Source organism: Marmota flaviventris, chromosome 2 (genome assembly GCF_047511675.1).
Source record: "Marmota flaviventris isolate mMarFla1 chromosome 2, mMarFla1.hap1, whole genome shotgun sequence".
Taxonomy (NCBI): domain Eukaryota; kingdom Metazoa; phylum Chordata; class Mammalia; order Rodentia; family Sciuridae; genus Marmota; species Marmota flaviventris.
This window is the reverse complement of record NC_092499.1, coordinates 68,759,459-68,785,254: the sequence shown is the minus strand read 5'-3', so window position 1 is coordinate 68,785,254 and position 25,796 is coordinate 68,759,459. Positions and strand designations below refer to the sequence as shown.

Genomic DNA, 25,796 nt, shown 5'->3' with positions numbered 1-25,796 from the left:
TTAGTAATAAAAAACAATCTTTCACATTTAAGGTTGAAAATTTCCACTGTGAACTTGTTTATTTGTAACAAAAAGCCACTGATTTTTATTGTGGGAAGTGTTTAAAGGAAGTTCAAGGACCCAGACAACAGACACATCTCTGTGTGTAATTCAGATGGCTATTGACTTTCCTAAATCATAATCTTTCCTAATGTATCTAAATGGTAAGCATTTCTACCAAGAGAGTAACTGCCCCCAAAATCAGAAACCTCCATTTTGTGGTAATTTGTAACACAGCCAGCAAGAAGAAAAATAATAGAGGGTCAAAGAGAGGCTTGTTTTTATAATAATCATGACTGTGGTATGGTCCATGGAATAAAAACATGGAATAAACACTTTGACAGCCTCGTGCAAGTAGGGCCTAGGATAGTCTGGGGACTTGAGGGCTTCTTAGGACTAGGTCAGCCACGACCTTGATGTGTGACCTTTACACGTCATTTAGCGTGTCTTTCTGTTTCTGTGTCTGTACTCTTATCTGCTTGGGGTTGTTTTATTCTCGGTGGTCATACAGCTACAGTGACGACTGAAAGAGTTATACAAAAGCATATAGTATTATTTGGTTATTTAGTAGCTGCTTAGAGAAAACCTTATCCATATAGCTTTAAAAAACAAGAACACAAATTAATCAAGTATTTGGAAAAATAATACATTCAGCATTCTTTTAATATCTTTCTTGGCACTAGTTGTTTTAACATGCAGATTAAAAAAAAAAAAAAAGACTGCCTGGTTTAGCAGCTAGATTTCTGATTGCTGGGAAAGTGGGCATTAGAAACAGTTACACATAGAAGAATTAAGCTCAGCATCCTTAGGAAATAGCTGCTTTTAGAAGACTGTTTCCACCCAAACGAATATTAAGGTGGAAATTACATTTTGTTTTTAAATTGGCTTGGGAATTGTTTTAATAAAAACAGATCTGTGCAGAGAATATTCTCTGAAATGGAGAGGTTGTATAACATATCCCCCAGGAATTCTTTTATATCATTTGATCCATAGGGGTATGTTTCAAAGAGTCCTCTCAGTACAGTGGCCCAACACAATTTTTAAATTTTTTTTAAAGTAATTAATTTACTTATAGATTATATTTAAAAGGTCCGGTGAACACAGCTGACATTTAGCAGTTGGCTAATCTACTACTGTCTCACTAATGCATTAGCCAGTCTGGTTTGTAATTTTTTCTTCTAGTCCTTATAGAGTAAGGGCTGCTTTAGGCTGGGAATATAGCTCAGTCAGTAGAATGCTTGTCTCACATGCACAAGGCCCTGGGTTCAAACCCCAGCACCACTAAAAAAAAAAAAAAAAAACAAGAGTGAGTACTGCTTTTATTATGTGAACTTGGATTAGAGAGCAGAAACCCTCTCTAAGCCAAATTCAACTTTCTCCCTTGTAACAGATTAGTGATGAAGTCTTGAAGAGCTCACCATCATTTGCAATGAACAGGAAAATAGAGGAAATTAACAGTGGGCTTCAGCTTGTTGAAAATATGTTGCAGCAGAAGAGCGAAAACATTGAGAAAGCTCAAGAAATTCAAAAGGTAACATCCTCCTCAGCTCACTTCAGCATTAGGTATTTCTGACAAATAACCCCACCCCCCACCCCCCCACCCCGAATTCAATCCATCGCAAGGTGAATTCTTTGGATGAATTAGAAGCACCAAGGTCCTACACCAAATCCAGAGGTGCATCCTTGATTAGAGGCCACCTAGGGGGTTGGTAGGAAATTATTCTTGGTTTTTCCAAGGTGGGCACCTATCTCAGCTCTTGGGAGAATCTGACTGTGCTATCATTTCCACAAGTGAATGGCAGTAAGGATCTTGGGAAGACTGATGTAAAAAAACTAGGATATCAAAAATATTAATGGCTTTTCTTTAGATTGCCCAGTTGGGGAGGGAAAGGAAAATAAAAAAATCCAAATTTGTTTCCCTTGTAAAATATCTTAGGAAATAAAATCTTAAGTAAAACAGACATAATATTCTACTTCTGAACTCCCAAGTAAATGCCTATATGTATATTCTTATTGTAATCTACATTTTTAGGAAATATTTTAATATAATTGGACTTTAAAAAATATGTAAGAATGTGGCTCATTAGGTATGTCATTAGGTACAATTTTGGCTCTTAAGCAGAGGAACCTAATTTAACAAGTTAGATTTTCCCATTTCTCAAAATTGTTTTTCTAGAGTTAAAAGCAGTTACTACTATTGCACGCAGCTGGGACTTCCTTTCACTTCATTAATTCCAAGTCAAGAGACAGTTTTTTGTTTTCGTTTATTATTATTATTATTATTATTTTTTAGTTACAGATGGACATAATACCTTTTTATTTTTTTATTTTTTATGTGGTGCTAAGGATCAAACCCAGTGCCTCACAGATGTTAGGTGAGCACTTTACCACTGAGCCACAACCCCAGCCCCTCAAGAGGCAGTTTTTGTTGTTTGTTTTTAATTTTATTTTGGCACTTGATAAAATTGTCTCTAAATGTATTGTACATATATTCTGCTCTAAATAGCCTGTTTATTTATTTTATTTATTGCTGAGATGATGAGGTCTTTCTGTATTACCTGGGCTAGGCTTCAACTCCTGTGCTCAAATGGTTCTCCTGCCTCAGTCTCCCAATTGCTGGGACTGTGGCACACACCACCACACCCATTTTAAATATCCCTTTTTAAACATAATGCTTACCTCATCACTCTTGAAAGGTTAGGGCTCTATTGTCCTTATTTGCTGTCACTCGTCCCTGGAAAATATCAAGGTCTTTCTGTTCCTTGCAGATAATTTGTACTAGTATGAATGAAGTTACAGTTAGGTTAGTGCAGAAAGACAGTGAATGTGAATCTAAGTTAATAAGTAGGCCTGGGATGTTTTTTGATAGCGTTTCCAAATGCCTGTGAACACTAGGGTTTACTGCCATCTAACATGGCAGTCTTCATTCAAACTGACTTAAAAATGTCCTTCTCCAGAAACTGTGGGACAAGCTGGATCTCTGGCATTCCAAGCTAAACGAGCTGGATTCTGAAGTTCAGGACATCGTTGAACAGAACCCAGGACAGGCTCAAGAATGGATGGATAAGTTGATGATTCCTTTCCAGAAGTACCAGCAAGTCTCACAGAGAGCAGAAACCAGAACCTCACAGTTAAATAAGGTGGGGGTGTAACACATGCTAGCCTTATAGCACGAGATAGGTTTAAAACAAAAAATGTTCAGAGGCAGCTGAACACAAATTGCCACTTATAGGAGCTGAAACTAGAGCTACAGGGTAGGCTCCCGTGGGCTGGGGCAGCTGAAGTTGGCTTGGGCTGATACAACCAAGAATCCAAAAGTTAGCCAACCACAGGAGTCAAGGAAGTGCTGGGGCCCAATAGATAGAGGAAGACCAATGATGGGAATTCAGGGCAGAGAGTCTCCAGAATCCAGGGAGGGAGCCAGCAATGGAAAGGACTGCCATTTAGGAACAAGATCGCTCTCTACGCCATTCTAAATTGTGGCCATGGTTTGGTGAGTTGTGAGTGTAGCCTGGCAAAGATAGGATCCTAGTCTAACAAGAATATAATGGGCTGGTGCAGTGGCACACGCCTGTAATCCCAGTGGCTCACGAGTTCAAAGCCAGCCTCAGCAATTTAGCAAGGCCCTAAGCAACTCAGTGAGACCCTGTTTCTAAATAAAATACAAAAGAACTAGGGATGTGGCTCCGTGGTTAAGCACCCCTGAGTTCCTCCCCTGATACAAAATATATATATAATGGGACAAAATGAGAATTAATGGGACATTATAGGGAAAGACCCTGAACAAGAGGAAGTATTAGCCAGTTTTCAGAAAGAAGCATAAATGGGAATCAGGCTAGCTGCAAGGCAGACTTGGAACCCTTGCTGAAGCCCACAGCATCAGGGTGGAACTTCTTAAGTTCTTTCCACCATAGTCAGAATCAGTCTGAAAAGCTGGGAGGGTCTTCACCTGGAGTGCTGTCTTCAGTGTTGTCAGCCATGGGGCCTGAAAGGCCCAACACATCACTGACTAATCTCAAGTGACTCTCCATTCAGGAACCGTTCAACCCCAGTGACCAGCATCTGACTAAATGTGGTCCCACATTTCTTTCTCAGGCTACAATTAAGATGGAGGAGTATAGTGATCTTTTGAAGAACACACAGGCTTGGATAGAAAATACCAGTCGTTTGCTGGCCAATCCTGCTCGCTATGACTCTTCAAGAACCCTGAGTCACCATGCCAGCACCCTGCAGGTAAGTGTTTTCTGTTAGTGAGAGAATCTCTACAAGTGTCACTGGGTTAGCCAATCAGTGTCATCTTTTTTTTCTTCTTCTTACCTGAAAAATCACCTTTCTTGTTGTTTTAGTCAAGCTTTTTTGCTGCTGTGACTAAAGGACCCGATTAGCACAATTATAGAGGAGGAAGAGTTTATTTGAGGGCTCATGGTTTCAGAGGTCTTAGTCCATAGAAGGCTGGCTCCATTTCTCAGGGCTCCAGGTGACATAGGACATCATGGTGGAAGAGTGTGACAGAGGGAAGCAGCTCATATCATGGTGATCAAGAAGCAGAGAGAAAGACTCTACTCTGGAGATATAAAATATATACTCTGTAGCCATACCCCAAATAAACCACTTTCTCCAGCCACATGCACCTGCTTCCAGTTACCACTGAGTTAATCCCCTCAGGAATGAATCCACTGATTAGGTTAAGGCTATGATCCAATCATTTCTCCTCCAAACCTTGCATTGTCTCACATGTGAGCTTTTGGGGACACCACATCGAAACCATAACATTTATCATCATACTAAGAGGCAGAAGGAAGCTTGAGATATTGGCAGACACTAGAAAGGAATTTTGGAGATCAGGATCTGGTTCTCTTTGTCCTACTCTATGACTTTTTGGATAATTTTAGCATTTATCTTCCACGGGCCTCAGTGTTCCCCATCCGTGAAGTAAGAAGTTTGCATTGGGTAGTGTTGATGGTTTTGGTTCACGAAATTCTAAGATGGCCCCCCAATATTCTCATTCCTTGGTGTGTATGACCTTTATAATCCACCCCCCCCCCTTGAGTACAGGCAGGACTCTGAACAGGATAGAATAGTCACATTGATTAGGTTATGTTCTGTGACTGTGGCGATGGGATAGTCACTGTTGTGAATACATACATGATCAATCGTGTCACTTGATTACAAGATTCCCTAGTGGCAAACCATACAGAGATTCTCCTGCTGGCCTTAAGAAGTAAGAACCATGGGATTGGGATTCAAGGGTGCCTTTAGAAGCTGAGAGCCACTTTCAGCCATTAGCCAGCAAGAAAACAGGGACCTCAGTCCTACAACTGAATTCTGTGAACAACCTGAATGTTTGCAACCTGATGGCCTCCTGAACACAGGACCCACTCACAGTATACCTTAACTCCTGACCCATGGAACACGTCACATAATAAATTTGTTTGAAGCAGTCAGATTTGTAGTAATCGTTACATAGCAATAGAAAGCCAATCCATGGTTCCTTCCAGTCCTGACATCCCAGGATTCATTCCTGGCACTGCACAGGTCGCCTGTGTCTCCATGTCAGCTTATAGAGACAAAGAGAGGGAAGTATTCTCCTAGGCAGGGCCATGACTTGCAGGGGTGGTCCAGATGCTGAGCACTGATGGTTTTGGTCCACGAAATTCTATTTGTGAAGGAATATTTTTCTTCTCTCATTCAGCCACCGGAAAGGATCCCTTAGGAAATGTTCTGTAATAGTTTTTACAGAACTCACACCTCCAAGATGATCTGTGTCCTCTTTATATCTTTAGAACAGCACAGCATGTTCCGCAGTGGGTGGCTGACTTCCTGCCTCCCTGCCTCCCTGATGTTTGAGATTTGGTGGCACATTTTTGTCCTGTGGTAACAGTTGTCAAGACAATGCATTTTTACCCATTTATCTCTTTTCTTCTGCATTGCTTCTGATCGCCTTTGTCCCTCACTGCCACCACACATTCCTTAGATTGATTTTCCACATCCCTAGAGCATGCCATCTTTTTATTTTTAATCACTTTTTTAATTTTTTTTTTTTAGTTGTCAATGGACCTTTGTTTTATTTATTTGTTTGTAGTGCTGAGAATCAAACCCGGTGGCTTGCACATGCTAGGCAAGTGCTCTACCACTGAGCCACAACCCCAGCCCTTTAATCACTTTTATGATTCACCATTTTGGAAGAGTCTTCCAAGACAGGAGAGAGAAATAATGCTTTTTCCTCAAATGTTTTTGATGAGTTAAAAATTAAAAACTGTAACCACTCAGGCAAGAACCGTTGGCTTTTGCTGCCTTCTCCTGAAACAAATATGCAGCTGTAAAAGTGTTCAGGATACTGAAATTGGTGGACTTTGTTGATAAGCTAGAACTGAGCATAGGGAATAGGTCAGGGAAGAAAGAAGTTTATTTTCTCCAGAATGGATCTAATAAATCCCCCAATGGGAAGTAAGTCCCCGAGAGCTTACTTCTAGTCCTCTGTGGAAAATCCCATTTTGTCCTCATAATGGAAATAGTTGTTTCTACTTTTAAGATATTCTTTTCCATTTTTGATATTACCAGGTCTTACTTTTTAAAGTGACTCTTAAAAACCTCAACTGAGGTTTAAAAAAAGTTTTTGTTTTAATTGCATATAACTTTTTGCCTGGACTACATTTGTTAAAATACATTTGTATGATCTAAAGCTAATTTCACAATTAGTGCTATTGTAATTAAGAATCATCAAAACAAATGATCATTGTAAAAATAGTAAACTAGCTTGTTTTTAAATCAACTTCATTGAGGTATAATTTTACATGTACCAAATACACCTATCTTAATTGTGCAGCTGTGTAACCACCAACAACAACAAATTGAAGAACATTTCCATCACCCCAGAAAGTCCCCTTGTGCCTCTCTGTACTCTGTGTCTGTCTCTTTTTGCTCATCCTCTTATCTAGGCAACCTTTCCCTCCCTCGTTGCTTGCTATTACTAGAGTTCTGTCCTTTCTGGACTGTCATGTAAATGGAACTGCATAGTTTATTATGTCTGACTTCTTTCACTTAACATCTATCCAGAGTTCATTATTTTAATTGCTGTGTTCCATTTAGGGAAGTGAATGAATCATCTGCCATACACCAGTGAGTAGGGTTTGGGTCGTTCCTGATTCTGAGCTATGTGTTAGCTATTGCCTTGTAACAAGTAACACCCCTGATTGGCAGCTTGAAACACCATGTTGTTATTATCTCACTGTTTCTGTGGGTCTAGAATCCAGGCTCAGCTTAGGGGAGTGTGTCTGGCACAAAGTCTCTCATGAATTCAGTCATGGTATCAACAGAGGCTTTGGGCTCCTCTGAAGTCTTGGTTTGTGAGGGAAAGAGAGACAGGATCCACTTCCACATGCATTCACACACAACAGGCCGCGAAAGATCCACATCCGTACACAGAGACACGGCCTCTTCACAAGGCCACCTCATAGCATGGCAGCTGGCTTCCCCCAGTGTAAACAAGAGAAGGTAACTCCTTAGTCAGAAGCTGCAGTCTTCTTGTGACCTAATCTGGGAAGTGGCATCTTATTACTTCAGTCATATTTCATTAAAGTAAATCATGAATCCAGGGAACTGATTATACAGGCATGAGTACTGTGAAGCGAGGATCGTGGGCGCCATATTGAAGGCTGCTTGCCACAGGCCATTATGAGCAAAGCTTCTGTGAATGTATTTCTGTACAAATCTTGATGTGGACATATATTTTTAATTGCATTTCAATGAATAAATATCTAAGAGTATGATTGCTGGCTTTTATGGTAAATGTTCAACTAAATGAAAAACTGCCAAGTTGTTTTCTGAGATGGTGGTATAACTTTTTGACTCCCCTCCATCTTTTTGTCAGCACTTGGTATTATCTTTTAAATTTTGGCCATTCTAGTGATATATGGCAGTATTCTGGTTTAATTGGCATTTCTCTAATGACTCATGTTTTTAGCATTTATTCATGTCCTTGTCATTTATATACTTCCTTTGTGAAATGTCTGTTCATTTCCCACCCCCACCCCCAATTTTAAATTGGATTGTTACCTTATTAAGTTGTAGGAGTTATTTATAAAACATTCTAAAAATGATTTCTGTATCATATGATATGTGATTTACACATATTTTCCCCAGTTTGTGAACTGAACAGAGGGAATAGGGACAAGGGAAGAAAGGAGTTTATTTTATTGTCTTTCCATTCTTTTATCACAGAAGTTACCAATTTGATAAAGTCTAATTTAGCAATATTTTCTTTTATAGATTATTCTTTTGTGCTATATCTAAGAAATCTTTATCTAATCCAAGATCACAAGTTATCCTCCTATGTTATTTTCCAGAAAATTGATAGTATTAACTCTTACTTTTAGGTCTGTGATCTACTTAATGTTAATTGTTATATACAGGTGAATCAAGGAAACAGTGTCAAAGGTCAAGGTTCATCTTTTTCCCTAAGGATATCTTATTGTTCCAACACCATTTACTGAAAGGACTCTCAACTTTGAATTATTTTGGTACCTTCTTGAAAATCTGTTAACCTCATACGTATGGTTCTATTTCTAGGTTTTCTCTTCTGTTTCATTGATCTGCTCAGTTCTTTTACCATTGTAACAGTCCTAATTACTATAGCTTCATAGTAAATCTTGAAATCAAGTATCATAAATTCTATAACTTTTTCCAATTTGTTTTGGTTAATCTTATTCTTTTGCATTTCCATATAAATCTTAGAATCAGCTTGTCAATGTCTATTTAGAGGTCTGTTGGAATTTTGAGTGGGATTACATTAAATCTGTTGATCAATTTGGGTAGAATTTATGTCTTAGCCATATTGACTGTTCAATCTAGGAACATGTATATCTCTTCATTTATTTTAGTCTTTTATTTCTTGCAGCAATGTTTTGTAGTTGTCAATGTACTGGTTTCTTGTATGTGTAAAGTTAAATTTAAGTATTTCATGGTTTTTAATGTTATTGTATTATTGGTCAAAGGCATTGGTTTTAAGTTTTGTTTCTCTTAACTAGGATTTGAATAAGATCAATAGAAAATTCTGAATAATCTGATTAATTTTTGAGACTTATAGTTAGATTTCTACCTGAATAAGTAAATATTCTTTCTCGTATCACTTAGATTTTTATGAAATTACCTGAAGACTACATTAGCAGGCTGAACATTTTGAGATATTTTGAAATCTTAAGTGTGCAGTGGTAGAGCACTTGCCTAGCATGCATAAGGCCCTGGGTTTGATCCTCGGCATCACAAAAACAAACAAAAAGGAAATATTGAGTTTGAAAGTTAGTACATGTTTTAAAGAAACCTATGAATAATTAATGACACTCTTCTCATGTCTGTCACTCAGGAAATTCCAAGGATTTTAGAAACTCTCTGCTAGGAACTCAGGATGAAGGTCAAATAAATATAATTCTTGTTATAAGTAGAGCATCCCTAACCTGAAAATCTGAAATCTAAAATTGCTCCAGAATCTGAAATACATGATGGGTCTTAATCAAAATGCAGACACACTAAAAATAGTGTGTAAAATTACCTTCTGGATATGTATATATCCTGAAGGGTGTATAAATTGTGTAAGTGAATTTTGTGTTTAGACTGGAGTCCCATCCTTAAGACATTTTATTATTTATATGCATATGTTTTAAAATCTGAAAAAAAAAAATTCTGAAAACCAAAACACTTTAGGTCCCAAGCATTTTGGATAAGGAATACAAAACTTGGATGGCACCATATCATAGCAGACACTCTATAAAGTCATCCGTGGCCATTGGCAATAGGGAGCATTCAGTGTTTTCACTATGGAAATGGAAAGGACCAGGAGTTTGAAACACTGACAAATTTTAATTTTCTCTGATTTAAATTTTAATCAACTTGTTTTTCTCTTTTCTTTTTTTCTCTATCTAGAGGGCTTTGGAAGATTCTGAGCAGAAGCACAATCTTTTACATTCAGTTTTCACAGATCTAGAGGATTTGTCAGACATTTTCGAAACAGATGGCTTAGTACAGTCCGTACAAGACCTAAGCAGTCAAGTAGTAGATCTACAGCAACAAATAATGGAAAGCCTTCCCCACATTCAGCGGATGGCAGATGTAAGTTGACACCCTAAAGATGTGACTTCCTGTTTTTGGTTTGTATTTCATCTGGCAAATTTGTTGTACTACTAATCATGTCTTAGTTATAGAAACCCACAATGAACTGGTAAAATTTTCACTTATGCTCTTTTTACTTTACTTTGAAACCTTGAGTGCAACCATAACCGAAAAGCATATCCCCATTCTTAATCCAGAATTATTCTATCTAAAGAGTGAAGGATTCTGATCAGATAAGCTCATTGTTTTCTCTTTGTCCAAATGGGCTATTGTTGATTTTTAAAGCACTAAGAAAAGAATGGGTTTGCAGGTGCTTGGTATATAGCTCAGTGGTAGAGTGCTTGCCTAACATGCATAAGGCGCTGGAGAACCACAAAAATGTTAATGAATTAATTAGTTAATTAATTAAAATACCCATATGGAAAGAAGGAATTAAAACAGGCAGCCTTCCAAGTCTTCTTTCACCAATAGCAAACATTTGTTGAGAGGTTGCTATATCAGCCACTGAATTGTTCCTTTTTCTTTTTTTTCTTTCTTTTTAATATATTTTTTTAGTTGTTGATAGACGGACCTTTATTTTATTCATTTATTTATATGCAGTGTTGAGAATTGAATCCAGTACCTCACACATGCTAGGCAAATGCTCTACCATTGAGCTGTAACCCCAGCCCTTTTTTTTTTTCTTTTTTATGTATTTGTTTATGTGGTGCTGGGGATCCAACCCAGGGCCTCGTGCATGCAGGTGCTCTACAACTGAGCTACACACACCATCACAGAATTTTTAAGTAATTTTGAAAATACATGAGGCATTTACTTAAAGTCACCTGATAAAGGCCTTTACAGTTAGTTCTGTTATTTACCTTGCGTTTCTCTGTGGCATTCCATACTCCTGTAACTTCTGGGAATAGTAGCTGTTGAAGTAAATTCTTGGTTACTGAAACCTAATCCAAAGTTTTAGAGTGCATCTGCAACTTCTGATAGAAATTACCATGGAATACATAGAAAAATTTTATGTACCTTCTCAAACAGTAGGTACAGAAAATTATTTCAGTGTACTTTAACATTTTCTCATAATTTGGGGGGACTACTATAGACAGTCACTGTACTTTCTGTCTGTCTGCTTCATGCTAATGAAGGTCTGTTTTACCCTATGTTGAGTGATTCCAAACTGCTAGAATTGGAAACCGTTAGGCTATTTTTATGGGATTTTTAAAATCTCCATTATTAACCATACCATCTTACTGCTATAGGGATCTGTATTGATCTCCAAAGTCAGTTTGAGGGGTCTTGTACAGTGATATGCATTTCGTATCTAGATTTTATAGCGCATATTTTAACTTATTTTTGTAGCATTTAAGGTTCTCGGCCAGGTTCTGGACGTTGACACTAACTAGAGAAATAACCACTGGACAAATGATCTATTATTTAAATAAATCTGAGTAGATTATAAAGTCATTTATAATATTGCTTGGCAATATTTTATCAAAAGGGTGGGGGTTGTGACTCAGTGGTAGAGGGCTTGCCTAGCACATGTGAGGCACTGGGTTCAATCCTCAGCACCACATAATAAATAAAGTAATAGAGTAATAAAAAATGTTTTAAAAAATATTTTACCAAGGGTTGATTTAAAAAAATCTGGTCAGTTTTCTAATCTTTGTGTGTAGTTTTTCAAGGGTAATTTTATCATTTTACTTAAAGTGGTGGAAATTTTTAAAATATCAGACCCACCTATTTTCAAGTGTTTAAACAGTTCCAAAGATAAAGTTAAAGAGTCTGTAGATAACAAGAGATTTTTTAAAAAATGGTTTGGATGCATATTACCTTTGTTCTCATGAGAAAACGAAAATTAGCTCTATGATTATTTTAATTCAATATCAAGGTGTAGGGCAATGCTCTGTAGTGGAATATGCTATTAGTAAAATGACATTTTTATTGAAAGTAGTGAAAATTATCTTTGTAGCACTTGGCTAGTTTTTAAGAGATATAAGTAGCAAATTCTTTGGCTAAGTGTAAAATAGAATTAATGGCAATAAATTGTGTTTTATATATTATTAGTTTACAGCATATACTGCATAAGTTGGTTCTGTTTCTGAAATTCTAGGATGTGGTTGCTATTGAATCCGAAGTAAAATCAATGGAGAAAAAAGTTTCAAAAATCAGAACTATCCTGTTATCAAAAGAAATATTTGATTTTTCACCTGAAGAACATCTTAAGCATGGAGAGGTAAGCATAGATCATTATAAAAAGTATTCTCATAATACCTGCTATGTCTGTTTAAAAATATGTAATAATGTGATTTGAACCAAGTATTTGTCTTGTTTTGTTTTGTTTTGTCTTATGATCCTGGTAATTGAACTCAGGGCCTCCTGATGCCTTGGACAGTACTCTAACACTAAGCTAAACCCCTAGCCCCCAAAGTGTTCATCTTGCTAGAATAATAGCAAAAATAAGGTTTGGAAATAGATATGAATGAATATAAATGCTTTAAATTATACTCATAATGCTACCTGTGTAAAGATAATTATTGTATAGGTAAGTTTGCCTTCAAGTCTAAAGAACTTGAGCACCTAAGCCAGGCTCAAATGGGTTCTAGCACTATAACACTGCTTCCTTAGCTGCGTGAACTTGAGTGTGTGTGTACCTTGTCATATCTGTGCACTAGGATTGAAGTCATTACATTCTAGTTACAGTGCATATGGAGCTCCTAGCACAGGAACTGAGACAGACTTTGATTCCTCCTTAGCCTGATGATCAAAAACTTGTGTTTTGGGATCAGGCAGGCCTGGGTATTAATCCCACCCCTGCCTCTTACAATCTCACCTTATTTGAATCTTCTAACTTCCAGACACCTCTGTAATGGAGGTTAGGATTCTTTCCCAAGAGGATTGTGAAGATTAAATGAAGAAGTATTTAGTCAAGTGATTAATTTCTCCTAATTTACTGGTTAGGAGCCAGGTATGGTGGCACATGCTGTGATCCAGCTACTCAGGAGGCTGAGGCAGAAAGATCTCAAGTTCAAGGCCAGCCTGGGCAACTTTGTGAGACTCTGTCTCCAAATAAAATATAAAGGCCTGTATATGTAGCGCAGTGATAGGATGCTTACCTAGTATATGTGAGGCACTGGGATTCAGTTCCCCTGCAAGTTACCTAGGTAGATATGTAGGTAGGTAGGCAGATTGATCCAGATTCTATGGATCAGAAGTTGATTAAAGCCAAATATGATTGTACTCCTGGGAATTAAAAATTTCTGGACAATTTTGTTCAATTTAATAAGCATTTTTGAGAGCTATGTAGGAAGCTCTGTGCAGTTGCTCAGAGGTAAGATACAGAATTTGCCCTTTGATAGCCCACTGCTTAGTGATAATATGCAGGGCTAAACAACAATTTCACACAGAGAGGGGAGGGAGAGAAGAAAGCAAAGGGCCGTCCAAGTGCACAAGTAAATACTGGCAAATTGCACTTACCCCAGGCATTCTTTCCCGAGACCCTTAACTCTCACATCCCAAGTGATGCAATGGTTCTTTTCAATCTGACTTAAGAAAATGTTTTAAATATTGAAACTGTAGAGACTAAAGTATTCAGTATTTTAATTTTGAATAATTAAACTCAGCAGTGGTCTTTTTCTCCATTTATGTACCATGCTTTTCTTGTGTTATTAAGGTCATACTTGAAAATATACGCCCCATGAAGAAAACCATTGCTGAGATAGTGTCTTACCAAGTGGAACTGAGGCTACCCCAGGCAGGAACAAAACCTCTGCCTGTGTTTCAGCGGACAAATGAGCTTTTGCAAGCTGTAAAACTATTGGAAAACGTGACTCAGGAACAAAATGAGTTATTAAAGGTGAGCAGTTTACAATGGCAACCAATCTATTGGATAAAAATGTTCAGCAAAAGCTGGTTTTGTTCTCAATTTTAATTGAAAATAATTATGATCAAGAAGGTGGCATTTGATAGAAGAGCTTAAATTCTTGCCCTTACTCTGGTTGAAGACATTAAAGCATAGTCCGGGTCTATTTAATTCTATTCCACACCTGTTAAAAACCTATGTTGGTACAATGCTGTGGGAAGAGATTTGAACCTAAACCAGGCATTTGCAGTCTCTGGAAGCCAACAGGTCTGTCTGTATCCATCTTGCTCATTTCTAGCAATCAGCTCATCTTATTATCTTATTACCCAGCGTGTGAGTAGATAGAGGGTAGGCACTTTACAGTTTTCATGGAGTCTGGTGTCAGGGTGTTAAGTGATTTGCTGAGCAGCTACAGAGTTAACCTGCATAGAGGTTAATTTGTGTACAAATATAACACAAGTTTGAGTTTCTGGACCCTTGGTTTCATTTCTCACTATTAAGGGTCTCTTCCTTCTAGCTGATAATATCTTTCATCCTCTCTCCAGAGAATGTTTTTCTCCCACTTAAATTTTGTTAGATCACCATTCTCAAGACAGGAATCATCATTGGTCAGAAATTACCTTTTTTCTTTAGCATGTATTCCTAGATCAACAACCACTTTCTTTGCTGAAAGATCTTGAATTCTACAGATCCTCTTAGTAGATATCTGCATCCTACCTTTGACCATCACAATAGCTTGTTCCTTCTTAAGTTTCATGTGCTTGTGGCTGCCACTCGATCATCCTAAGGTTTCATCCTGTATTCCCTGGTTTGAGTCTTACCTCACACAGTCCCTCTTGGCCTGGCTAGTGATCTGCTGGTGTCATTTTCTAACACTCACAGAGAGAAAAAAGACATAGCACTCAATGTTCTATTTTTTTAATAATGTAAGAGAAGAAAAGAACATCAAACTTGATGTAGTGTTTTTAATCTTTTGGTGCTTTATTGGTCTCTTGGACAGGAAAAGAAAATAACAATTCTTAACTATGCTTCCTCACAAGATGAAAAGGGGATGATGGAAGATGCTATTTATTTATTATTTTTATTTATTTATTTTTTTGCCAAGTTCGGTATCAAACTATGGTGCTAAAATTTTCCATCTTATTGTGTTGGTGGAAATCAAATGTCCCCTCCTATCTTTCAAAGCTAAGTAAGCTAGTGAAAATGAAAACCATTAGAATATAAGACATTTCCTTTAATTCTACTATAGATATTACAAGTGCCTTCCTTGTGGAAAATAAGTCAAATTGCTTTTGGGGAGAGTAATGAGATGTAGTTCACTGTTGAAGACTGGGAACAGGTGTGTGCAGTGAACGTAGTTATTCATTTCCAGCCTGCAGCTAAAATTATGGTTAAATATTAAAGAAAATACAAGGAAGCATTATATGTTGGCCAGAAACTTCATAGTTTCAAAAGATATTCTGCTTCACAACGAAGCATACCAAAGAAGTATCTAGACTTGGTTTTTGAAGTCCATTTATCTTTCATCGTTCTTGAATCATACCATTTCGCTCACAAATAGGTCTGAGCTCTGTTCCCTTAACATCAGGTTCCATGTGCTGTTCTGGTGAGTTTTACAAATTCAGACTGCTCTTGAACCTTCAGCTTTTTACTTACAAAATGCACTTCCTTGATCCTAAGGTGTACTGGGGAGGATAGGTCTGAACCAGGAAAATTCATCGTCATCACTCCAATCTCATGCCCTGTTCATTCTGAATCAGTAATGTCAGCGTTCTTTTGGAAAGCTCCATGTGGATTGTGTATTAAAATGGTGAATATGATATAGCAGTAATGTCATAAATCTTAGCAACTTTATGTTAATATGCCATAAAAGGCTTCCCAGAGTAAGCCCACTAGATTGGAAATACTTTGGAGAAAAGGTGTGTCTACTTAGATTTGTACTCTAAGCACTGCCCAAGGTGACCTGACACCTAGTAGAGCAGGAAGGTCAGGCCAGTTTTGCAAACGTTCTTAATATTTAGAATGCAGATGATATTTAGGATATATCTACAATATATTTAGAATATAAATATAAAATATTCTGTATTTCTTGTTGAAATCTGTATAAGTGCATATTTTCTGCATTTGATTGGAACTTATCGTGGGGATTGATAATGAAAATAGCCCATTAATCTAGTCCTTAGATATGACAACAGTTTTTCTTTTTTGGGGGGGGGGGTTATTTTGTAGGTAGTCATAAGACAGACTAATGAATGCAATGAAGAAATAGAAAGTTTGAAACAGATCTTAAATAATTATTCAACGGAGTTCTCCCTTGAACAAATTTCACCAGACCAAGCTGTTGACTTTCCAGAAGTACAGGTATGTTTCTTTCATTCATTTATTCATCAATTCATTCAGTAGTAATAAGTAGTGTTTAAGCCCTTGGTATTTAGTAGCCTTTGTAGTGCTACAGCATTATGTCTGACTTCTTTTTTCCAATTAAAGCTATTTATTGTGTGCCTTTACTTTCCATTCCTGTTTCATAAAATAGAGGATTGTATAATGTCATTATTGAAGCATGATAAAATCGTAGGCTGGGCAGTTCTAGCCCCAGAAACTGGACTGGGGCTTCCACATCTCTTCCTTAATGGGGAGCTTTTCATGTGCTCACAGCCTCAACATGGTATATTTTGATCTGCATTTGCTCTGATCCCAAAGAGACTCGTGTGGCATTGGTTATTTGGACAACCTGGCTCTCTGACTAGTTTTTTGGGATGGTAGTTAGGCAGTGTGGGCAGGCTGGGCTTTAGAGGTAATAAAACTCTGGACACCATTATAATGAAGGATTTCATATGCCAGGCTGTATTTCCATTTGCCATAATTAATAATGTCCAGAGCACACAGTTACAGTGGTTTGCCTGTCAATCCTCCACTGTTTCAGTCTTGATTTTTAAGTCAGTACTTCTGTATTTAAAAACATGATTATATACCCAGGATTCTATAGAGCTGTGTTTTTTGTCCTGTGATCCAATTGATGCAGGCAGGTAGTTAATGTGGCACTACAAAGCAAGGTTATACCATTTACTAGGTGCGAGACAGAAGCAAGTTACTTAACATGCAAGGTAAAGTACAGAGAGGTGACATAGTCATTAGTGACATAGTCAAGGTGACATAGTCATTAAGGGGTGGAACCAATGACACAGACTTAGTGTTAAAGATTCAATACTGTGAAAATGTCAAGTTCTGTGTTCATGAGAAAATTTGAGGACTACAAATAGCTTTTGTTTGTATATCTGAAGACATAGGGATTGAAACTCAGAAAAGTAAAAATATTTGTTTAGTTTATTTTAAAATAGCAATCATAAACCCATGTTAATAGAAATAACATTTTTATGAATATAATTATGTCACTCAAAACACTATGAAAAGAGTGACTCTGTTTTACATTTTTGTAAATTTCTTTAATGTCTGGCTTAATAGAAGACAGATTCTCATCTACTTCTGCATTCTATTTTGTCAATTTTTTTTTTTTTAATAGTACAGGGGTTTGAAGTCAGGGGCACTCACTCACTGAGCTACATCCCCAGCCCTTTTTTTGTATTTTATTTAGAGACAGGGTCTCACTGAGTTGCCTTAGTACCTTGCTAAGTTGCTGAGGCTGGGTCTGAACTCATGATCCTACTGCCTCAGCCTCCTGACTGCTGGGATTACAGGTGTGTGCCACCATACCCAGCTATTTTATTAATTTTGTTCAAAGTATATAAAGACAATCCAACCTCTCAAAGACAGTGTACTCGGAAAAGGGAGCAATAACAGCCCTTTTGAATAACTGTGGATATTCTTTGAAACTGCATTAAACCCAACAAATGAAAGTCACTCATAGGCTAGTTATAAATGGGATCTGTAGCCACATTAATGAACTTTCTATATTTTTACATTAAAATCTATTGGTTTTTCTTACACTTTGAATGGATCTTCTACTATGTGTAACTTTGAAATACCATATTTGATCATTTAGAAAATATTATTTCACTAAATGATGTAGATCTTCCAAATATTGACAGTATAGCAAATGCTGTACCACCCAGCTGTACCTCCCAGTCTAAAACTAAATTTTGAACACATGAGAGTTTCCTAAAAAGAGCAGTCCACTTTCTGATCAGTACTCATTGTAGGAGCCCAGATCTTCCAAATGTTAGCAGTGATCAATATAAAACACCTATGTTTTCAGAAGAGGCTTTAAGTATAGCATTTAAGTAAAAGTATAGTTTCTCAGCTATTTTATTTCATGTGACTGGGGCAGGGTGGTAGGTAGTTCAGCTCACAATCAGAACCAAACATTCATACAAATCCTTTCCCTCAACCATCATACTTTGGTAGGTAGCAAAAGTACTTTGGGCATATTTCCTATTTTGTCACCAGAATATTAAAGGTATCTATCTTTATCAAGCATGATCTAAAGTGAGACTGGCACTTTTCTTTTTTTTTTTTTTTTTTTTCCCTACTATAAGTCTACCATAGTGAAGAATTTAATTGATATAGTTGATGTCTGTCTTGATTCATATAAGGTAACAGTAGTTTTACCCACCATTGTTTTGGTGCCATCGGAACAAAAAAATGTGAACACAGCAAAAAGGCAAGTAATTTTAGTAGCATTATGGAAATTATCTCCACCTCAGGCACTGTGGTCTGCAGACCCAGAGGTCTGCAGGCGCAACCTGCAACTGGCTACTCAGCGCCCTTTGTGTCTCCACAGTGGGAGAGGTTGAGCACCTCCTGCTCTGTTCCCCAAATGTTATTCTAAAGGCTGTCAGAACTTGGGGGGGCACTTAACCTTGGAAGCTTAGTGTTTATTGAAAATAGGACACAATCCACTCCAACCCAGATTTAATTCTGACAGTTATCATTTGCTACTAGCGATAATGGGAACTTTGACTTCAAACAGAATGGGGACATTGATATAGGAATGTGTGCAATCACACATGAGTCCTGGGGAAGCCCAGCTCTGCTCTGGCACATGCTGCAGCTTTAGAAACATCACCTGCTTCCTCTGGAAGCAGACTCCAGAACTTACTTGTAGGTAGAGACGTGCAACTTTTCCATCTGTAAAAAAATTAATAACCATAAATATCTTCAAGACAATGGAGCTAGATAGATAAGTAATGCATAGAAAAAACAAGGGTTTAAGGAAAATATTAGGAACAATTTTATTTTATATATATTTTTTCTTTTGACAGTGCTGGGAATTGAATCCAGGACCTGGTGCATGCTAAGCAAATGCTCTACCACCCAGATATACCTCCTGCTATAAAACGAATTTTAAACACATGAAAGTTTCCTAAAAAGAACAGGCTACTTTCTGATCAGTACTCATTGCAGGAGTTCAGGCACGGGTTGGATAACTCTTAGGTGCTAGAGAGGAGGTTGTTAGCCTAGACAACATCTGCTATTCCTTCCAAAACTAGGATTCTATAATTAATTCTATAATTCTCGTAGACAGATAGTATTTGCATATCTACCATATATAAAAAATTTATTTGCATATACCAACCCAGATGTTAAAAAGCGACAGTATGAAATTTGGACTCATCTCTCCATCATTCCCATAGTAAGTTGTACTGCAAGGTAACTATTACTCCCATTTGATAGTAAGCTTGGATGTGGAAAGAGTAAATGATATAGTAATACTGAAGAAGTTTTCAAAGGCAATAATAAAAGAATGAAACTTCTAAGCCTATTTTCACTTAGCCATTCTCAAATGTTAGTCTGCTTAAGAATCTCTGGGGCAGACATGAGAACATATCTCCTAAAAACATGCATTTGTAATACTTTATGTGACAAAATGGGAAGTAGGCAGACAGCCCTTCTGTGTTAAAGTGCAGACCCTGGGTCCTGGCCTTTTGCATTCTGGGTCCACCAGTCCTATTGCTAGCCACTAGGGCAGTGGCTCTCCACCCCAGCTGTTCTGCACAGTCACCCATAGAGCCTGTTGCAAGTTTTTATGCTTTGGCTCCACCTCCAGATATTCTGATTTGCAAGGTCTACAGAGGAGCTAAGGTAACCTACCCACATCCTTTGGAAATGCAGCCAGATTGGGAAGGAACTACACTGTACCAGAGAGTGGTTCCTGGCTTTGCCAACCAAACAGCCTAGAACCATTTATCATCTCTTTTACTGAAGGGAGCTGGCTCCTGTGCACATCCAAAGACTTCAGACTTCTAAACAATGCAGATATTATTTTTGTACAGGAAGACATCAAAAGTATGGAACAGCAGATTCTGCATTTAAACCAGAAAAAAGAAGACCTATTGGTGGACTTGAAGGCTGCCATACTAAACCTTCACCAGCATTTGAAGCAAGAACAGCAAGAAGGAGACGTGCTGTCAGCCAGAGCATTGGAGGATGGTGGAACGGCTGAGCTGGATGTGTCTGAGTGGAAGGTAGGAACCCCTTTACGTTAATACTGGTCCCACATTCCACAAGAGTGTTAAATGGGTAATATTTTTCACCTGAACAACTTGTTGTATCTCGGTCTATGGCCCATAGTAAAGGAATTTTTTGAAGTGGAAGTACTTCACTTGAGGTTGTTTACTAATGAACATAAATCCTCAGGGTGTGTTTGTTCTGGGCTCAACCCAGAATTCTTATGCTTGAGTTATTTAAGGATGTGCTTATGAAATTCCACGGGCAGATGGGTAGGGAGCCATCTTTGAAGTATCATCCTATGGAATAGTCAGCCCATGGCAGACTCAGAAGTGGCCTGGCACCTTCTCTCGGCCCTCTCCAAATCCACATCAGTGAATAACAATCTTCAGTTGTTTGATGAAGGGCCCCAGGAAGCCACGCAAACGAGAGGGAACTGGACTGTGCCAGCCTGTCGGGCTGGATGAGCGGAAAGGTACAGGGCCCAGAGGCTGGGTGGGCATCGTGGATAAAGTAAGTAAAAAATTAGCTCCATAAAAATGCAGCCAGGCCAGGATCCTGGCGATGTTGATGTGCAAGCTGACTGCAGGTGTCCTTGTGCTGTGCCCCTTTCAGCTGGACAGACCAGGCTCCATGTCATTCTTGCCAGCCGTCAAGGAAGAGGCAGAGGAAGGCTCCCTGAAGAGTGAAGTAAGGAAAACGATTTTCTTGTGAAAGTTTGTTAGAACCAGATCTCTAAAAAGGTGGTAGAAAAGATCTTAAAAAGAATGTTTATTTCTTTAAAAATATTGATATTGTTAAAGGATGATTGAAGTAGTTCTCATGTTATTAACATTAAGTGCATCTCAACCTACTTCACTACGTACAAGGGAGAGAAATGTAATTCAGACGCACTTGTTGGCAGAGGGAGAAGATGAAGTCCTCTCTCATGTCCTGACTTCTGAATAAATTCTCTGAAGTTTTAAGAGTATGCTGTTGGGTTGGCATTCCCATGTGACTTTTACAACTTTATTTTTCCATATTTGAGTTATTTTTTGGGGTCTAAAACAGTGTTGTCAAGGTCATGTGCTGTGTCAGTGACGAATACAGCTAATTGTTACTACTTCATTACAACTGGTTGAAAGAGACATTCACACTTGAACTTCTGGACACCTATTTCCATTCCATACTTTAAAAACTAAAGTTATCATGTGTCTTAAGCTAAAAGGTAGAAAATTGCAGCTTCTTACAGTTTCTATCGCTCAGATATGACCACTAGACAGTTTTTAATGCTCGTTTTATAGATTATATTATTATTATTATTCCAATTATTAGTCCATTGTCATGCAGAACAGATCTCTTGTCCTATAGTTGTCCCTAGGACTCAGTGTGGCTGAGAGTTAGGATAAAGAAGAATGTAGGTTTACCATGTCCTCTGACCATCGACAGCTTCACAATCTGCTTATGTCCCTTGTGGCAGAGAGAATCAGGAAAATAGAGGCAGTACCAAAGGCCAAAACAGAGGGGACTTCAGACACTTCAGTATGATTTAATTTCAGATAGGTATTTACTTTAGTGTGCTCTCTCTCTCAGGATGTTATGAATGGCTAAATCCATCTAATGCATGTATGCATTATCTCACATACCGTTTTCTTTTTGTGGGAGAACACTTAAAATCTCTCTAAGCAGTTTGCAAGGACACACTATATTGTTATTGGCATACAGTTCATCTCTTAATCTTCTTCCTGTCTAACTGAAATGTTTCATCCTTTGACCAACATCTCCCCAACCCCCTCCATCCCCTCCACCCCAATAAACACCATTCTACTCTCTGTTTCTACAAGTTTAACTTTTTTACACTTCACATATAAGCAAGATTCTACAGTATTTGTCTTTCTGTGCCTGGCTTATTTACTTCATTTAATAAAATATCCCTTTAGTTCCTCCATGTTGTTACAAATGACAGGATTTGCTTCTGTTTATGGCTGAGTAGTATTCTGTCATTCATATATATATATATATATATATATATATATATATATATATATACACACACACACACACACACACACACACACACTTAGATACATATTACACATTACATTCTTTATCCATTGGTCCATTGATAGACACTCAGGTTGATTCCACATCTTGGCTGTTATGAATAATGCTGTAATAAATACAGAAGTGCAGATATCTCTTCAATGGATTGATTTCACTTCCTTTGGATATATACCCAATAGTAGTATTGCTGGATCATATGGTGGCTTTCTCATTTAGTTTTTTGAGGAACCTGTATACTGTTTTCCCTAATAGCTAATTTACTATCCCTCAACAGTATTTAAGTTTCCTTTCCTCCACATCCTTGCCAACACTTGTTATTTTTCATCATTTTTTTAATAAATGCCATGCTGAAAGAATGGGAAATATGGAGGAACTTTGGGCAAAAGGGAGGGAATATAGGAAGGATGCATGGGGTCAGGAAAGATGGTGAAATGAGATGGACCTCATTATCCTAGGTACATGTATAACTGCACATATTGTGTGATGCTACTTCATGTACAACCATAAAAATGTGAAGTTTTGCTGCAATTGTATACAATAAATCAAAATGCATTCTGCTGTCATATATACCTAATTAAAGTAAATTAATTATTTTGGAAAAAATCACATGGCACCCCATTAATATATATATATATATTTCTAATGTATCAGTTTAAAAAATAATGTTTAAAAATTTTAAGGTCTTTTTGGAGATTAGTGAAAAATAAAAGTTCCATGAGAATGGTAAAAAAAATAAAAATAAAAATAAATGCCATTCTGATAGGTATGAAATGATATCTTCACTGTTTTATTTATTTATTTAGTGGTGCTGGGGATCAAACCCAGAGCTTCATGCATGTTAGACAAGAGCTCTATCACTGAACTGCACCCCCGGCCTCTCATTATAGTTTTAGTTTGCATTTCTCTGATAATTAGTGATTTTAAGCATTTTTATACCTATTGGAATGTTATTTTAAATACAGCATTTAAGATTGCATTTACCAAAACAAATTAAGTACCTAAGTATTGTTTGAAAGATCTCCTTTCTGTGACTTGAGCTTACTCTAACTTTAAAAAAATATTCTTTAGGCTTCAGGAATTTGCAACCACATTTGAAATATGACTTAGTTAGCAAAATAAGTGAATGGAATATAGGAGAAGGTGTGGAATCAAGGCCTACAGTCAAAATGCCCAGCAAATTGAACCTTGCATGAGAGAGACAAGGAGGGTGCTGTCTAGGAGAGTAGGGTATCACTTCCTTCTGCTAACCAACCCATCACTGTCTTAGAATGAATATGAGAAAGCGGAGCCGTCTTCGAGGTCTTTGCCTTTACTTTGGAAGCATGACCTGGGCTTGGAGGAAGATGGAGAATCCTCCTCCTCAGCAACCATCATTCCGGTAATCTTGGGCATATCATGTTCAGAGGTGGGGTGTGGGGACAGGGAGCTGTTTTTTGCCCCAATTTGTGTTCCCTTTCCCCTCTTCCTTTGTTCTGCTTTCATTCAGCACCTCCACTTTAAAATACAGACATGTCCCAAATGAGGAATAAAATAAGGGATAGTAAGTCAAAGAAAAGAAGTTCTTTTTTTTTTTTTTTAAGAAAAGTTCTTATTTGAAAGAATGCTTAGAACTGTGCTGCATTTTTTGTCACTGTTGACAAATGAAAATTGCATGTATTTATTGTGGATCGTAGGATGCTTTGAAATACATATATACCGTGTGGAATGACTAAATTGAGCTAATTAGCATATGCATTGATTTGCATAATTATCATTTTATTATTGTGTGTGTGTGCATTAAGAACACTTAAAATCTATTCTTTCTGTATTCTCTAGGTCTATGATACATTGCTATTAACTATAGTCATTTTTTATGGTAATGTCTCTTGAACTTATTCCTCTTACCTAACTGAAATTTTGGATCCTTTGTTCAGTGTCTCCCAGTGCTTCCCCACAGTCCCTGGTAACCACAATTCTACCCTCTGCTTCAAGTTTTTTAGATTCTATTTGTAAATGAAATAATGTGATATTTAGCATTCTGTGTCCAGCTTATTGCATTTAACATATTCTTGTTCAGGGCCATCTGTGTCATTGCAAATGGCAGGATTTTTTTTTTCATTGTTAAGGGTGAATAGTATTCTGTAATATATACAGACCACATATTCTTTATCCATTCATCCATGCTGGAAACTTAAGTTGGTTCCTTATTTTGGCTGTTGTGAATGTTCAAAAGCTTCTCACCATTACATCTGCACAAATGCAATGCAACTTAGTAAATACCGGCTAATGTTTTGCGTTTCTGTTGTTCACTCAACAGATAGTAAGAGAGTACTTTTTCTGAGGAAAAAGTCACTTCAAAATTCACCTAAATCACATTGTTTTGCCAAGGCATTTATCACGCCTCTCTTTTGGGAGTAGTTAAAATGTGTGTGTGTGTCAGGGGAGGAGAGAGGGGTGAGGGTCTTTCCATAATTTCTTTTAAAAAAATAATGTAGGATAAATTAATGCAGTAAGCCTTTTTCTCCTTACAACATTCTGAACCTTCTCTAATCTTTCAAAATAAAAGGCGATATCCTCTCTTTAGAAGACCATCCTCACCTGGCACAGCAGTAATGTCTTTCCTTTGCTTCTGAAGCATGCCTGCTACCGTATCATCGTCACCTTGACTCCCACCTCTTCCTCCCACCTCCTGTCCCTCAGCTCCCACACCAACCCTTCATTAGTCATTGGCACCATGCTCTGCTTACACCTGCATCTTCAGTTTCTGCCTCGTGGTGCATTTCTTCCCTCTTAACCCCCTTCCCTCAAACAAACCGATCATCCCAATCTGTCTGCACCTTGAGTGGCTCTTTGCTTGGCATCCCTGGCCTGCCTTTCCTCCATGCTGCCCGAGGTGTCCTCCCCATCCCTAAGACCCATCTCAACTTCTGCCTCCTCCGTGGAAATTGCTGGTCCTTTCCCTCTGTTGCCCCTAGCTCTCCCCAGGTGTGGCTTACCACATCCTTAGGCCTATACGTGACACAGTTCTGTTCCAAGAGCAGATGTCCCGTCCATGGCCAACTATGGCACTTGGATTCATGGACTGTTTGAATCCTGCTTCCCACATCAGTTACTGTACTTCCTCGTTCATATCCCACTAAATGTTTGTCCTTGGGGCTCCCTGGGTCCCTTTGAGATCTTTTCTCTGCCTCTGGCTGTGTGTATGCTGTGATTGACTTCCAGAATGCAACTTTAGCCTTTTGTTAGTCCTAATCCTTATTGATCTTGCCAGAGTCCGACGTTATGGGCCACCTCGTCCTCTTGAAGTGTCCTTCTAATTCTTCACTTCCTGTCTCTTCTACCTGTAAACTCTCTGTCCCTTCCTTGCCCCTCTCTT

At 37.9% G+C, this 25,796-nt stretch overlaps 1 protein-coding gene across 9 annotated transcripts in view; it reads left to right on the top strand.

Moving 5' to 3' along the window:
* Syne2 (spectrin repeat containing nuclear envelope protein 2) overlaps window positions 1–25,796 on the top strand; it is a 332,720-nt gene that overhangs the window by 196,004 nt on the left and 110,920 nt on the right. For all 9 annotated transcript variants that reach the window (XM_071607983.1, XM_071607984.1, XM_071607982.1 and 6 more), the window contains 10 exons: window positions 1,430–1,570; window positions 2,997–3,179; window positions 4,135–4,272; window positions 9,958–10,143; window positions 12,245–12,367; window positions 13,805–13,987; window positions 16,223–16,354; window positions 20,224–20,415; window positions 21,014–21,088; window positions 23,709–23,819. In XM_071607983.1, coding sequence (XP_071464084.1) covers window positions 1,430–1,570; window positions 2,997–3,179; window positions 4,135–4,272; window positions 9,958–10,143; window positions 12,245–12,367; window positions 13,805–13,987; window positions 16,223–16,354; window positions 20,224–20,415; window positions 21,014–21,088; window positions 23,709–23,819 — 1,464 coding nt within the window. The remainder of the gene's footprint in view (window positions 1–1,429; window positions 1,571–2,996; window positions 3,180–4,134; window positions 4,273–9,957; window positions 10,144–12,244; window positions 12,368–13,804; window positions 13,988–16,222; window positions 16,355–20,223; window positions 20,416–21,013; window positions 21,089–23,708; window positions 23,820–25,796) is intronic.